We start from the raw sequence: 17,381 nt of genomic DNA, 5'->3' as shown, positions 1-17,381 counted from the left end.
CTATAATAATTAAGACAATTTATTTTGCAACATCAGTACGCTATAACAAGGAACCAAGCGAGCAACGAGTCTACGATGTTCGTTTAAGGCGACGCCATATAGCAAACATCTTGATAAGTAGAAAACTATTGAATTTCCCTGAAAACGTATAATCTTCTTAAAACGTACTAAAAATAATGATAATAATATACTGCAACTAACGAATCGGGAAGTTCTTTGTGTGACTCGTGGAGAGTCACACACCAAATCAAAAAAACATTAATAGCTATAGGTACTACTAGCCATGCGTACCACTAACCCTTTCGCAAGAGCAGTCCTATCCGCGAGCTCGCGAAGCGAGCGAGCAAAAACAACCCTACTCGCGAGCGAGCGAAGCGAGCGAGCAACAATAACCCTCTAGTTTCGTGTTTGGTCTCATTTTAATCAGGAAAACATCACGAATACGATGACCAAAGTTTCGCGAAAAAGTAATTATAAATAATAATTGTGTTGAACATATTTCACATGTATTTATCTTGATATTACTGTACTTGGTTCCAAGTGTTAAATATTTCGTACCACCAACAGCGCGTGACTGGATCAATAACAACCATTGTAATACGCAGCCATAACAGCTTCCCCGCCGTGTTACGATTTCCGTAATAAATTCTAATCGCTTTGTCCATATTTGAAGAAAATGTGATATCAACGACGTATTGTCCGAAGCGAATTCTCCGCTCGATTCTCCGTTCTCCGTTCGATTGAGAACAGCTGAGAATTATGTAACGAAACGGGTTGCCTCTATGGCGGCGGCGGCGGCGGCGGCGGCGTCGAGGAAAAGGTTAACGCATTTGCTAGGAGGAGACGCCCTTAAGCCGGATTCGCACGATAGCAAAGGCAAAGGTACAACGACGCCGGACACATTGTCCTGTCGCGAGCGTTATTTATCTCGAACTGTCGCCGGGTCTCTACGCCCATCGTTGCACTCGAGAGCATGCGCCGCGGCGGAAAGAACGCCGCGGAAAAGAATAACAGGTAAAAGTTATGAAGCCAAGGAAAGAGCGAAAGGAGCTCGCCTCTCGGACTCCGCAGTTCGTGTTTCAAGCCCGGTTTACACGAGACTGTATCGGCTCCTATTGTGAAGCAAATCTCGAAGCTCGATACTTAGCCCACGGGGTACCTCTGTTTCTACGAATCAGCAAGACATTAACATTTTTTGCATACCTTACTATCTCGGGTACAAAAACGTTTCGCTCATTCACAAGGAAAGCGTCACAAATATAAAAATGCGGCTGCAAGTAAAAACAAATAAAACTTAATAGGGCTATTTTAATAGGGTTAGTTTTATATAAGTACGTTTTAACATAAAAATGTATTAATACTCCGGCGAGTAGTTTAATGCGATAAAACGAAAGCTCAGAAAATGTTGAGTTGTCACGTTTTTCTTGTGCATGAGGCATTTTCTACATACTTTCCCATCCTAGAAATTTTTCTGAATGTCCTTTTCTGGATTAATAATTAGATTGCGGATCTTTATGTAAAATAAAAAATGTTCATATTGATTGCAGGACACAGGAGCTAAATAACTACATACTGTATTCTGCTTTTAATCATCCTACTAAGCTAAAACTAATACATTGATATCCTTAAATTGTAACTTAATTAAACTTGATTAAACTGTACGTGCTCATTTTTGTCATGATTGCTTAAAATCTGTTGTCTTCTAATAATAATTCGCAATATTAACACTAAACCTACCACGAAAGAATTGATTGTATAAATATCTTTAGTAGGGCACATATCATAATAGGAGCCGCAAAAAGTCTAAATAAAATCAATCCTGTCACTTTTACAAGGGAACATGCACCAGTTACTTTTAAGTAGGTCGGTAGCTCGGTAGGTTCACTGTTACAATTGAAATAATCTCCCAAAGTAACACTTTTTCAACATGAATGGGTTCACACATTTTTATTCAGAATACCGAGAGGCACGGGAAAAAATAAAGAAGAAAACAAACGACATACAAGAACGAGTTTCGTATAAAACATTTTTTCAACTAACAAATAGTTCTACAGGTAAGTGCAGAGAGGTGGGCGAAACCCCCGAGAGCACTTTCGATTCGTTCTGGATTTGCGACGGGCGTTGTTTTACGACTGCGACTCTCGGCGAGGCGAAGAAGGGCCACCACCGATGCATGTGGCCCGGATTGAAAGCGAGCCGAAGGAAATGGTCCACCTCCGCGAGGAGAATGGTACCGACGCGGGACACATTTAACGTCGCATTTGTATGCAACGGTCGGTGCGCATGTCCCGTTGCACCTTTAAATTGCCAATTTTCGCGACGACGGTAATAGGAAAATTGGTAAACATCAGTACGTTGCCTTAATACGATAGTTTAGTGAGAATTGCAAGTTCTAAGAGATTCTGAAATGGTCACGGTACAAAGAATTAGAGCAACTTTCTCCAAAGAACCGTGTAGAACTTTTTCCACGAGAACTTGTCGCACGAATAGTAACTCGCACAAGTTCTCTGCGAAGGCTTGTATGCACTTTCAAGCAACAAGAACTGGCCATGCTAGATTTGATCCGCAGCTTTTTAAGGTTGCGAAACAGGGCCACAAAAATAAATGGAAATCGACAACTTTGAGGGTTCTCACCCTTTCAGATGATGGCCGCAAAAATGTTTAATATTTCCAAAAATAACGAACACACAATTACGTTCCGACAATAGCACGAGATCATGAAAATTTTAAAACCGACGCAAATGCAGGTTCTCTGTCCGACTGCTTTTAAATTTTGCGAACCTAGTCTTCTCACCGAGTCGCACAGTTTAAGGGGGTAAGACCAAAAAATCTCGAGGACAATATTGATTACCAAGGACCACCGTAATGGCCATATATCACGAAGGACGATGCACCAGCAGCCGCGTAAAAAGGGGTTCGCGACAAGTTCGCGACTCGTCCTTCCCTATAATGTCGTCGTCGAGGTCCCCGGCCGATTTGAGCCGGTGACTGATGCCGCGAAAAAGAAGACGCGTTAGAGAACGGGCCTGGGCGTCTTGCTGAGCGACAACGCAGCTTGTTAGCAACGAGCGCCAAAGGTGGTCTTCCTCCTGGCTCATTTTTTCCCGGGCTGGTTCGCGGAACTCTTTGTTTTGCTGGCGCGTCGTGTTTCCCGACGGTCGTTCCGCGATCTAATAGATCCGTCTGCGAGCCTGATGAATGGCCCTCGAGCGGGGGCGACGAATGGCCAGGATTTATTAAACTCGGAACGTTTCCACGAGGACAGCGCTGTTGTCACGGCCTCTTTACAATAACAACCCGGCTAATGAAAGAATAATACGTGTTCCGCCAGCACTCGATTTGTCATTAAACCTTCGGGATATTATTATACATTATGATCATTAGTAGACTGCAGATCTCCATACACAAATATAAATATTTTGCATTGGGAACGTTAGAACAATATTCTTAGATTTTTCTAATCTCACTGTTTCATATTTCAACCAGTTAATTTCTGCATAAATGTATTTATGGCTTCTGAACATTAAAAAACAATGATAGAATATTTAGTACGATTTGTATTCTATTTATATTTTAATTATTTATATATATGTCCTATGTATTTATTCGATTTATATTTCATAAATACGAAGACTATTTTGCACATGATTCCATTTTCTCAAAATTTGCTTACAAAGATTAAAAATTGCATAAACATCCGCAGATTTTCCACAAGCTGTATTGCAGCATGTGCGTGGATAAATGAATTTATTTATTAATTTAGTAATTGAAAATGAACAATTTTAAATGGATCGTATAACCAGTCTACATAATTCTGTTTATCTGCTTAAGAACTGTCAAAGTCAAGCTCACTTTTCATCCCTCTCAAGGTTGAGCAGCTTGGAAGTACAGGAAAGCCTTGATCTAAGAAAAGTGCTCGGGTCCGTGCTGTTTCTTAGATCCTGCAGTTCCACTATCTCTTTGTGACCTTGCCGAATTTGATTTGATAAATGAAAAACATTGGTACTTTCATTGTGGTGCATTTTTCACGACTATAATCATATTCGTGTCATTGTTATTTCGTATATGAATATGTATATGTATATACGATACAGGTTTATTGAACTCGAAGATAAATATCTGCTTATTCAAACTACCAGTAATTAGTAACAAGAATTATTATAATCCGATTAAAGATTAGTATAGCGATTATTAGAGATTATGAAATGAAGATAAGTCCTCTTGCACGTCTACCAAGAACACAAACGAAGCTGGTAGGGGGTGATATTTTTAAGGGCAGCTTAAAATTCGGAAGAGCGTGTCGTGAAACCGTTACGGATTAGAGATCGGAAAGGTTTTCCGTTGATTCGAATGTAATCGGAGCCGGAGAATTCTTTCACGGCTGACGGAGCCCGGCGAAGGTATTCGAGCGGGAGGAAAAACCGTGGCCAGAGAGCGTCGAGTTTTTCGGGATTCGTCTTTTTTCTCTGGCCTAGGCGGACGTAATCAGTGGTCGGTGATCTGGACCAATTTAGATGCCGCGTGTCCAGAGTGTTCGTCTAGAGTTCCTCGTACTCGCGACTGACGAAAAGAGAGAGGTGAGATAAGACCGGATAACGACAGGCCGAAAGAAAGACGCGCGAGCGCTGATCAGCTCGGATAAAGTCCGCTAGAAGGCTTAGCAGGCGTGTTGGGTAAACCAGATAGTATCTCGCGCTGGCCTGTCGACGCTCTGCTTTGTATTTATGGAAGTGTCCCGCGGGAAGACTTCCCTTGATTTTGCGCGATTTTTGCGGGCTCACGTTCATCGAACTCGGAGCGAGAATGGCGACGTATGCTTTAGCCTCCTCGTAGTAGCTAAACGGAGTCGATAGTAGCCAGCCGTTCCAAAAACATCGACGCATTGTGTATTGAGATTATATACGGTAAAAATTGGACAGTTTCAGTTATTTTTACAGATGTTAAGAAGATTATTCTACTAGGTAACGTGTCAATAAATTTATAAGCATTTATAAGCGTAGAACTTTTGAACGAGTGAACTCCGCGCTTTAAAACTTGCATTTTTGGAGCTTTCGCGTCAAAATCTACAGAAGTGTGTAAAAAAGTGCAAAATTTTTGGTCCCAGGAAAAGAAGTTCAATCAAAAATGCAATGACTGCTTATTAAATAAATAGCCCAGCGATTTCTAGGCAAATTTACATTTTCTAACAGTTAGAAATCGTGAATCAATGTGTCGTACAATTTCAATTAATAAATTCAATTAAATTCCGTCGAATTCTCCGAAGGTCTCGAACTCGCTCGTTCCCCGAAATCCTCATAAATCTGCGGATACCGATCGAGCAAACAAAGGAATGTGAACAGTAAGGTATCCGGTGGCCTGATATATGTAAATCCGAACGGTACAAGGGTGCGTTCAACTTGGTAAATAAAAGTCCCCTTTAATTTCTTTACGGTTTGCATGCGTAATTCGCAGTTTGTCGATTATTTGCTCGGGCTTGGTACCGGCGGCGCTGCGGGGACCGTTAACCGATCGGAATTGAATTAAGCCGGTACATACGTCTGGAAAGTAAAACCGACAATCGAAACCGGTACGATTTCGCGACACGGAATATTTCCGAGCACGATCTGGTTAACGGAATGCGGATTGTCGAAGAAAAGAAAAAGAGGACGACGGCTCGCGAAATCGGCGGAGAGGTGAGTTCGAATCGCGGACAATAAATGCTCGCGTCTCCTCTCTCGGGAGGGTGCCGTCATTCCTGACAGTCGCCTCACCCTTTTCTCCGGGTTCGACAGCGAGCGCCCGTCTTTGTCCGGCCCGATGAAGAAACAAAAGCATAATTTATAAGGGGAAAGAAGAGATCGGGGAACGGGACACAATCGTTGCAGCGACGCGCCGACGGGAAAGGATATGTCAATTGAACCACAGAGCGAGTACGGTCTTTCTTGACTGATGAGAATAATATCGGTATTGTTCTGATAAATTGCTCGTACCGTGGAAAACCGACGCCGATATGCGAGACGGCCCCGTCCACACGATACTTCGGTTTGCCGAGAATAACGCCGGTATCGGGGCCCATTGAAATTACAAATCGCGAAACCGGCCTGCGACGTCGCTTATCCGCAATTATTGCCTCGCTCCATCGATTTCTTATCGATTTCAGCCATTCCGATCCAACCTGAGGCGAATTCTAGTCTACCGCGAGTGGACTGCGCATTTTATACATTTAATTCAATGTTCATATGCCTTCTGTATCTTGTTATTAATGCAGATAGTTTCGGTGCAGCGTTCACAACAAATCATTTCAATTTCGTCAATTTTCACTTGGGGCCACATCCTCATTTTTTAAAAAGTTCCCTTCTACGAAAACATTGCATTTGATTAGAACAATTCCAAACTGAATGGCGAAAAGACATTTTGTAGCTTCTGAAAGCTCATTTTCCTCATTTCCGTTAGTCCCAGTCTTATAATTTAATGAAAAACGCCCAACACGTCTGTAAAATCAACAATTTTTAAGATATCGAAGAATCCTTTGTTTACAGGTCACCGGAGACCACGGCATATTCAAATTTGAGCAAAATCAATGACCCTGCTGCAGCCAGCATTTTGCGGGACCATCGAGTGGAGCGATATCTCAATATTCGCCAGTGAATGCAACAATAATGGCTGGCGACGCTCTCGGCCGCGATCGGAAGGAGATGCACCGTGTCTCCGGAGCGCATCTCGGGACACGCGTGGTATGATACATTACTGAAGATGTAGATTGCTCCTAGTATAATCCAACAGCCTTGCATTGTCCAGGCTGGACAATGCCAGGCGCATTCAGTGATCTCGCGCACCCCTTATTCGACCCTCCCTTCCTCGCTTCTTTTCTTCAAAGTGCCATAAGCGAAACCGCCGCTCTCGCTTGTCCTTGCGCCGCGTCGCTTCTGCATACACGCGGCTAGATACAGTGCGTAATAAATCTTTGTAGAAGAATCAGCATAGTTACCGCACAATTGCGCCGATTGCGGACAGACGCTCGCCTACCCTTTGTTATCTCAATTCGAATATTTCCTGCGGCCCGAAGACGATGCGTCCTCTCGATAAGGAGACCCATTGTCGACCCCCATCGACTTATCCCACTTTTCTGTTTGCGGTCCGGCCTGCCCCTTATCATTGAACTGCCAGTTCATTCTCATAAATGAACGGTAAACAAGTCTATAGAGCCATTGTACAGCGCTTCTATTTTTATATATTGCAATTATTTTTCCAATTCGAACTTGTCTTGAAATATTAGATGATTGCACAAGATGATTGCTCCGATTTGAAAATCAAATTCAATGGTTATATTTTAAATTAACTATTGTAAGTAATTCATTTATTCTTCTATCGGAATAATGATCAACACGTTCATGTACGAAACAGGGGTGGATTTAAAATTCAACATCGTCCCACGAAATTTGATATATCAAGTGTCATTTCGATGACAGTCCAGGAAGAACCCCGACTACGGTGACTCGCGAATTCCCATTCCGTGTGAACACCTGGACGTGTACCTGGGAAGATGGCGTCGCAGATAACATTGTTTTGTCTTTTGTCGCGGTGGCCAACGGGCCGATCTATCGCACCTTTCGCATGACACCACTATTATATCATTATCGTTGCCAGGTAGCCGCTACACACTTCACTGAAATAATTTACTGAAATAATCGAAATCTTTGTGTCAGTACAGTTTCATACGCATTTTATTTTTCACGCGACGTTGCACGATATAACTACCAATATTAAAGGGACATTAACTGCTCCAGGAAATATATAATCCTATCAATTAAAAGGATGTCGTTTATAAAAATTCACTCATACATCTGAGGCAGAAAACTGTGAACTAATCCAAAAAATAAATTGGACATCACACCACAGCAGAGTTGGGCATTAATCGATTAAAATTTTAATCAAGATCGGTTGATTAATGTGCACGATTAAAAAAAGAAATCATCGAAAAATCGGAGACCTGATTCAATCGATTGATGTAGTTAATTGTCAATAGTTGATTAAATTTTTGCCCAACTCTGCATCACAGTACTTACCACAAGAAATTATGTTACTTTGACAGTTCTAGCAATTCCGCTGTCAATATTGCTTATCTCAATCTTCTCTCAAAGAATGTAAATATTCTTTCAGCAAATTTGTCACGACTACGCCGACCGCTGATACGTAATTATTATCCAATCATCATTAAATAAAGTTATGGATCGTTCTGTAATCCCAACCATCCGCATAAGTCAAGCTTTAATTACCGCAAAAACGTGAATGTCTCGTGCTACCATAATCGGGTGACAGCGTTTCTCGCGATATTAAATATAACCGAGCAAAGTTGCGACTCCAAAGTCTAATCGATTTTTCACAAGAAACCGATTTCGTGACGTGCGCGTTTAATAAGCGTCCCGTGCAACCTGCAGCATACACTCGCTGGGGCTACCGATTTATTAATCTTCCTTTTTCGCCAATGGAACACGGAACCCGGCGTGTGAGCATTCACGGGGCCAGGAACACTTGCGTTATCAGATGGGCCGGTAGAAAACGCAACGGCGTTGTAATTGGTATCGTTCGTCAATGACAGGGAACCGCTACCGGTACTCTTTTTGTTAGCGTTGCGTATTCGGTGTCACTTCCGCTGTTGACGGTTTCCTTTTGTCGATATCATTTAGGTCAACCGCCTACTTTTATCTCTTGAAGTTCCGTGAGCAGACTGCGGATCTTTATGCAAAATGAAAATTCTTCGCGTCAGTTGTAGGAAACAGGAGTTACATAGAAACTCATTTCCTTTTCTAATAATTTTAACACGCCTACAACTTCAACCTTTAATGTCGTCATAGTTCTGTATCTGACCGATTCATTTCTGTCATGAGTGCACAAAATCCGCAGCATATTCATGAGCTTTAAATGTTTCGATTGAAGATGATTTATTGAAGGAGAATTTATCGATGGATATAAAACTGGTTTGCCGTCGGAACCTGAATATAAATAATTCACATATCAATTGATATGAATTTGAACACTTTGTAAAATAAACAGTAAGTTGACACGTAGTCATCGTTCAAATGTAATTTTGAGATGTATTATGCAAGATGTATTAAAAATACAAGTTTCCCTGATAAAAACTGAAGATGGACAAAATGAAGTTTTCTTCCATGGTATTCCTCCTCCGATACCATTTAAATGATGCCACGAATACTTTTTGTGTCCCTGAAACACCCCGTTAAGAAATGCTCAGCGTGCCCAATAGCAAACGCTTCGACCCCGTTCGATTTTTCTCTCGGCAAGATCTCCGAACCACCCCGCGAGCCTGTACCGTGTAGATGCCGGGGCCCCGATTCGTCACAAAAAATCGATCTCATTACCGGGGGGCAAGTTTGCGCCGTGCAGGGGGGCCTCGAGCAATTACAAAGGGCCGTATACACGGCGAGCCGGAGACTTGCGCACCCGGTCTGCGAAATCCTGAATGCTCGAGTATCCTCTTTCCTCGAACCTCTTAGCGCTATTTAGCGGATCCTTTTACGGGACAGTACGTCCCGACAAGAAAGGAAAGCGCAGCGAACGGGCCTCGAAACAAGGGGGCGAAAAAGAGACGAGTTTCGAGAGAGAGAAAGAGAGAACCTCGAAGAGCGTAGAGAACCGGTGAAGAAGAGGAAGGTGAACGACGACGAAGAAGAAGACGACGAGAAAGCGGAGGTGGAGTACCAAAATGGCGGAGGTACCCGGTTGACCGGTCCAGGAGGACAAGATAAGCCCTTTGTGTCTGCACGGGGCCCGGGGCAACGGATCCCCTCGTTTCGGTCTCATATTTCGCGAATCCCGCTATCATATTTTACTGGTTACCCCTACCTCCTCGTGCCCCTTTCGGTACCCCTCTTTTCGGGCCAGTCTCCGATTTTTTGCTCGCTCGGTTTTCGGCCCAGCTTCTCCAACCACCCCGAACCTCGATTGTCCGTTCCTCTAGGTCCATTCGATTCGATCGCTCCTTGACGCTTCGCGTGTATATGAATATCCACCGTAGCCTCATTCTTACGCCATCTTTGTATTTATTATACGTACCCGCGGGTCCCGAGTAGAGCCGCGGACTGGCCGATTCGGCACGGAATAAATTATGTAAATACAACGGCGCGACGAAGGGACGCGTAATTTCTGGCTCTCTGTCCGATGCCGGACACTTAACAGGCCGCTTTTCGACGTACTTATGCTCGCGAATCTTATCATTCGATCGTGTCCATGCACACTCGCGTTTATCTTGCGCTCGTACACGCTCCTTTATCTTCCGCCTTTTCGCTACAGGGTTAATCCGACCGGCGGTGGCTTTTCGCGGTGTGTTCATTTGCCACCCATCCGCCCCTGACGAGCCGTCAAAAAGGGAGAACATATTTTTATTCAATCTCTGTTCTCTGTAATTGATTTGGAAATTTATTATGTTGCACAAAGATCCACAGTGAAATTATGACAAATACATTCGTGTAAAACTATTAACCCTCGCAAGGTAAGGTCTAATAACTCGACAGCGGATGTGATGAATTTATGACAACGATGAGTACATGTAATTTGAAACAGTAAACACATTAGAAAAATTTAAACATATTGTTATATTATTTTCAATACATTAAACATATTAAGAAAGAAAATAATTTTCTATTTCATACCAGTATGTTGCAATTCAGGTAGAAAATGTTTATTTTGCATAAAAATCTGCTGTCTACTAACAACACATAAATAGTAAGGTGGAGTCTTAAGAGACCCTGAGGTCTAAGGACCCCGACCAATGAATTTCGTGGATAGCCTCGTTTTTAATAAATTTGAGATAAAGAATAACACGGGATAAAAAGTAAGTAGACAGATTTAATCTTATTCACATAAAAATTCTTTTCAAAAATCTGAAGCTGGGGTCTCTGGGACCCCACATTACCTTGCGAAGGTTAATATTACCTAAAAACCTGATTATTCCCATAAAATATTGTAAAATTCTTAGTGCTCTGCACGTCTAGTGTTGATATATTTTTTATAGTTTTGTGTCGTATCAACCAAAGTTGGGCAAAAATTTTTATTTGAATAAAATTTTTGCGCAATTCTGGCATAAAGTGCTAAGTCATTAGCGACATCACAAAACGAAATTCAGCCCGTTATCCAGCGAGATTCGTCAATGATAAAATTGGGCAACTTCTTCCATGGTGCGCGTCAATCAAGGGGGGCGTTTGCAAAAGTTTAGCCAGGAAGCCAGCGGGGGCCGAACGTCCACGGTGACAATAATTTAATCCTGCTCGTCCCCGTTTCGGTGGGATCCTTCCGAAACCGGTTGGACCCTGTCCATCTTCCCCGAGAAATCCGTCCGGGAGACACCGAGGATGGGGCGGGGATTCGGTAATACGAGAGAGGAGATTAAATCCGAGAACAACCGGCCGCGAATTAATCTATCGCAGTACGCAAATGAAATTCAGAAAAAGTAATTTCCGACTTCTGAATAAGCCGGCGGCTGTCAGACGGTCGTTGATCGATTTAATTTCGCTGCGGCTTGCTACAGCAGCATTCGTTCCTTGTGGTACTGTGTCGGGTATCTTCTCGGAGGACAGGATGTTAACGCAATGATTAAACGACCTCAAAGTGGGGAGCAATTGATGGGCAATTTCGGCGAAAGTCGATAACCGGAAGATGCACCTTATATTTTGGTCAATTCAATGCCGGGGGGCTGCGCACGGTCGATAACTCGAATTCGGAAGCGTTAGTGAGCGAACGTTAACATTAAAACTACTACACTTAGCTGATAAAAATGACAAGGCTCTATTTATTTAGATCTCGTGAAATATTTATTGCAAGATGCGCTTGGATAAAGAAATTTATCGGATTATTTTCCATGTAAGCAACGTCATAATTTCAATAATTATAAAATTAAAAATGTAAGACCGGTCATTTGACCGGCAATGGTAGGTTCAGTGTTCAATTTAGCGTTTGTAAAACGCGTTATTATTGTGTTTACGCTACTCAAATATCATTGGCATCTAATATAATTGTTACTTCCCCGAATGGAAATGAAATCAGAGAGATTAGGATCGCTTCAAATTTAGTTCGTATAATTCGATTAACTAAATCAGGCCTGTACTGTGTACGTTTATTATACTTGATTGTTAACATAGGAGGGTTCAAAAGGCTAACAGAAATTGAAGATTAATCTACCATCTTCCATGTGAACCAAGGGCAATGAAAGGCACAAAATCATTACGAAATGTAAATATAAATTACTCGTAAGAAAACGGTGCCGTCTAGTACGTTTGATATCTTCATTTTTATACATTTTTCTATAACAATCAGGATGAAACAACTGAAACTATAAGATCATTAAAAGATGTAAATAAAGTAAGGGAAAGGGTTACTCCGTCTGATATCCTCGTTTTTCCAACTTGTTGCACAAAAATCGAGACTCAAAGGTTTTCCCAGCTCACAAAAACCGTGGTCAGTGACCCAGGAGGGGAAGTGTTCATTGTCTCTCCGGTTTCTGGAAAAAAGACTGGACGTGTCGGTCACGGAACCTCTGGGGCCGGATATTAGGCGTGTTTCCTTAATTGGGCGATATCTTTGGTCGCTAGCCGTTCGATTTATCGTTCCCGTGGATTCGTTAAATAGCGTGCACATCGAGGCGTAACAACGACGCCGAAGACGCGGCGACGGGGCTGGATCGCGGCGGCAAAGGTCGCGCGAATTGTAAATCGACGCCATAAATCGAGAAGCCGGTGGAGAAGACGGAGAAACGAACGGGCAGGGAATGGGGAATAAAGAGACGGCAAAATAGCGTTCGAACGGCCGTAATCGATGGCCGGCGTTTTCGAGCCCCGGCTTTCCGTTCATCTTAACGCTCTATTTGTTGCAAAGAACGCTCGGCGAGCCGGCCCTCTATGGATGAGATATCCGCGGCCGGCAATTGCTCTCGAGAGAAAAGCATTTCGCGGATACACCGAGCTCACAATATAATCAATACCGCGTCGAATACATAGAGGAATATTAGTTTGACCTCGGGAGAACATTGTGCGGAGTATGTAGATCGAAATCGGGTGCAGGCACGTCTGAATTCTTTCCATTCTTTCTTTAACCCATTCATGTGCAATGTTGTACAATGGTGCCATCTGTTTCTTGTGTACTGTACATATTGCAGTGAAACTATTTTTTATTAACTACAGATATCGCCAGCAACATGTCTATTATAATCGCAGGAACGTGAACGAAGTTTATAGACTGCGGATCTTTATGCAACATCTCTTTTAATTATCGGATTAAGCTGAACCCGATACGCGGATGTCCTTAAATCTTTCTTGATATCCTTGAAATCGCTCGACTTTACACGCAGCAACATGTCTATTATAATCGCAGGAACATGTACGAAGTTTATAGACTGCGGATCTTTATGCAACATCTCTTTTAATTATCTGATTAAGCTGAACCCGATACGCGGATGTCCTTAAATCTTTCTTGATATCCTTGAAATCGCTCAACTTTACATGCATATAACTTTTGAACGAGTGAGTTGCTAACATTAAAACTTGGATTTCCGGCATTTCCTCGTCAAGATCTACAGAATTGTGCAAAACCTGCAAAATTTTTGGTCCCAGAAAGTGAAGTTCGACCGCAATGTAGGCGTACGCATAATGAAATTGAGATCGTAACTGCGAAGAAAATGGCGCAGCATGAGGTTGAAGCGCCGAAGCAGCGTTCGAAGTATTTGGGATTATACGCGGAGCAGTTTCCTCTAAATGTCCGCGAGCGTGGCTTCCCACACAGAATTATCTAACCCCGCAATACCTGCCAGCACACCTTCGAGCCGCGCACAGCCTACTCGTTCGGTACGGAGGAGGCGTTTACGCGATTCCTGGCGATATCGGACGTACAGGTCACTCTCCGTCGATTATATCGATTATCGATCGGCAGGATCTCTCTCTTTCTCTCGGCCGGGGCTTAATGCCAGGCCCTTAAACGGCTCGCCAGGCACAGGAGAGGAAGGACTCGGCTTACGTGGCTCGAAACAATTAAGGCTGACTTACGCGCGTGGCCGAGGCGCGCACCAGCCGCGTTAAAAGAGCAAACGAGTTGCCGGCCGGCATCTTTCCGCGGGCCCCCAGCATCAGATAATGCAAACCGTGGCCCTGTCATCTCGGAAGAATTTACCGGCGACACCGGAGAGGACCATGCGAGAGAAGTTAGCGAGAGAAGTTAGCCCCGGAGTCCCGCGGATTCCCCTCTATCGTGCGAGCTCAATCTTGATCCTTGCCGCCTCTCTATGTACGCGCGCGAATGGGTTTTCCACGAAAATCCCTCTCCTCGCGTTCGGGACGCTGCTTCGGGCTTTGATCGCGAATTCTCCGGCAGATGGGAAACTCGAGATCGCCCGCTAATTGCCGGTACCTCGGCAACTACGCGCAGGAATTGTTTCGTTTTTTGATACCAGCGATTTTTCCGCCGAGCCGCGCCGCGCCGGCTTTCGTTGCTTCACGTACTTATCTGTCTTTTTATGGAGCCCGCGCGCTCGTAAAGAACTCTCCGCTTACGTCATAAATAACTGCCGCCACAGGTGACGAGAATTTACTTTCTCCGAGAGGAAGCGTGCGCCGCGGTCCAGATTAATTGCACGCCGAGTCCCAGGCTTGTTCGTAATCTGCTGCGAATCCGCGGTTTTCAAGATGCTTTTACCGGCCGAAGAATATCAACGCTTAGCTGGCACTGCGAGATCGGAATGATTTTTAATCCAACCGTATATCACTAGACTGCGGATTTTATGCAAAAATTTGATAATTGAATTACGAGAAACTGGAGCAAAATACAAATTTATTTTCTCTGTTAATATGTTTATCAGTTGACTGCGGATTTTATGCAAAAATTTTATGATTGAATTACAAGAAAGTGGAGCGAAATACAAATTTATTTTCTCTGTTAGAATGTTTATCAGTTGACTGCGGATCTTTATGCAAAATAGAAAATGTTCGCATTGATTGCAGGACACAGGAGCCAAATAAAAATTGTGTTTTTCTTTGAATTGTCCTATCAAGCTGAAACTAATACATCAATGTCCTTAAATATTTTTAACATGTCCACTGCACTAAATTCTAAGTGCCCATTTTTGTTATAAATGCTTAAAAGCCGTAGTATATTTACCAGGGTGAAAATTATTCTAATGTTTTCACCGTTTTCAACTTCATCGACTCATTTTTGCCATATCAGTTTTGCACTCCGAATTCACCCTTTTGCAAGTCAAATTGAGTCTTACGCAATTATTCATGCAAAATAAAAGTTGTCTGCATCAACAACAAGAAACCGGAGCCAAATAGGAACTCCTTCTTCCTTTGAATGATTAGAATAAGTTTGAACAAATACATTGACATTCTTCAGTTTTGAATGGGTAAAATCCGCAGTCTAATTACAATTAAATCTTCAAAATCACTACATGTTTATCGTTGCAACGTTTCAGCCAGCAACGCATCTTGGGACAAAGTTTGCGACGTAGGTTCCGTGAAACCTTTCAAGGCTACAGAAAAGACGACAACCGCAAGAAGCCTCGCACGATGAATAGCCGCATGAAAACAATCATGCATCAAGCAGTTTGACCGATCACTGTAGAAGCAACAGCATTCAGACACGGTACGCTCAGGATCACGCGAGCTATCACGAATTATTGGTTCCCCTGCGGTGAATATTTTTTCGAGGACGTGTTCGCTATGCATCCTTTTTTTGAACCTTGATAATTCCGCCATGTTGTGATCCAGATCGAAGAATTTGGGGACACTATGTTTGACACAATATACTCGTTCTACTTACTTAACATTAAACTTACCGAGCCATAACCCTTTGCACTCGAAGCAATTTTAATTCGAAACTCAAAAACATTTCTTTCGACCCAGAACATTTTTATTCTGTGTGATCTTTTTTAAATTGTGCACATGAAATTTAACCAGTTTTCTCATGTAACAGTTGAGCTTTTCGCAATTTATAGAAAACAGACGAATTTAATAATATTGAAACTGTTTTGAATAATGGTGTGGCCATTTTTACTGGCGCCTCAGAGTCGCCATTCGAGTGTAAAGGGTTAATCCAAAGTGTCGTCAAATTCATCGATACGGAATTAGAAACTCTCGATGCCGAAAAATAAAATGAACCGTTCGCTTACCAGGCATGCAGACACATCGGAAGGTTCCAGGGTCGTCCAAGCAGGAGCCGTCGTTTTGACAGGGATGAGATTCGCACTCGTTCACGTTCGTTTCGCATCTTGGTCCGGTGAATCCTTGCGTGCAGTTGCAGGCGAACGAGCCGGGCGTGTTTACGCAGATGCCGTCGTGTTCGCATGGGGATCCTGTGCAGAATAAACAAACAGTCTTATGAAATGTTTCTCTATCAAACCATTAACTAACACGATCATTATCTCCGATGCGAATCGAGACCAAAAATGAAATAATATTACAAGTTGACAGAATGGATTGTAGATTTTCTTTTAAGCTTAACAATAAAACTTCAGGTAGAAGATACAGAACGAAATTAAGGGGAAGGCGCGAAAAATTGCAGGTACCCATTAAGCTACAATGACTGTATAATTATTTCCGGTTAGTACATTACTAGACTGCGGATGTTGAAGCACTTACGAAGAAATTAACTGGGTGAAATATAAAACAGTGGGAAATATAAAAAATGTAAGAACATGGTTATGCTGTTTTCAACGTAAAACGACTATTAAGGAGTGAAATGAATTTTTATTTAACTAATAAGTCTACAAAGGACCAACGATGAAATAATTCTTGCGAAATGGATGATAAGCTGCAAGATTGAGGGCGGAGGTAAGAATTTGAACCACGAACATTGTTCGACGTTCATAATCGGGACTATAGCCGACTTGGCAGACACAGTCGCCAGGAAAATAAGGGCAGAGGGTCCCGCGCTCCCGCGGGAATTGTTCACGCGACCGTAGGACGCTAGATCATGAAAGGGCCGATAATTAAAGCTGCTGCGAACAGCGGCGAACGCGTGGCGCATAATAATTAATAGCCGTGCAAGAATCAAAGTCCAGCACGCAGGTGCATCCCCCGTGGGACGGACGACAAATACACGAGAGCTAGTGCACCTTAATTGGCCAAGTCGGCGCACTTTTTCGAAGAAGCTGCCATTAGGGAAAGAAGGGATGGGGAGAAGCTCGGGCAATGGGCAACCATAAGAAGGAAGCGTTGCCGCGCACGGATTCCACCGGGTACCATTCTCTCTCCTGGAGAATTGCCTCTCTTGGCCAAGAATCCGAGTCGCGGGGTCTCCGGCTCTCTTTTCCCTGAGCTATGCGATTCGCGTTAATTGCAATAAGATAATTACGGCTGACAGCTGTCCGGCTGCTTGTCGCTCGCGAAATGAGCGTTTCATTA

The 17,381-nt window shown here is 43.0% G+C and overlaps 1 protein-coding gene across 3 annotated transcripts in view; it reads right to left on the bottom strand.

Annotated features, from left to right (window-relative positions):
* Positions 1-17,381, bottom strand: part of N (neurogenic locus Notch protein) — a 309,272-nt gene that overhangs the window by 86,748 nt on the left and 205,143 nt on the right. For all 3 annotated transcript variants that reach the window (XM_076429298.1, XM_076430057.1, XM_076430915.1), the window contains one exon: positions 16,148-16,330. In XM_076429298.1, coding sequence (XP_076285413.1) covers positions 16,148-16,330 — 183 coding nt within the window. The remainder of the gene's footprint in view (positions 1-16,147; positions 16,331-17,381) is intronic.

The sequence above is a fragment of the Lasioglossum baleicum genome, chromosome 1, assembly GCF_051020765.1.
Source record: "Lasioglossum baleicum chromosome 1, iyLasBale1, whole genome shotgun sequence".
Lineage (NCBI taxonomy): Eukaryota > Metazoa > Arthropoda > Insecta > Hymenoptera > Halictidae > Lasioglossum > Lasioglossum baleicum.
Note: the sequence above shows the minus strand (reverse complement) of the source record. Positions and strands in the feature narration are given on the sequence as shown.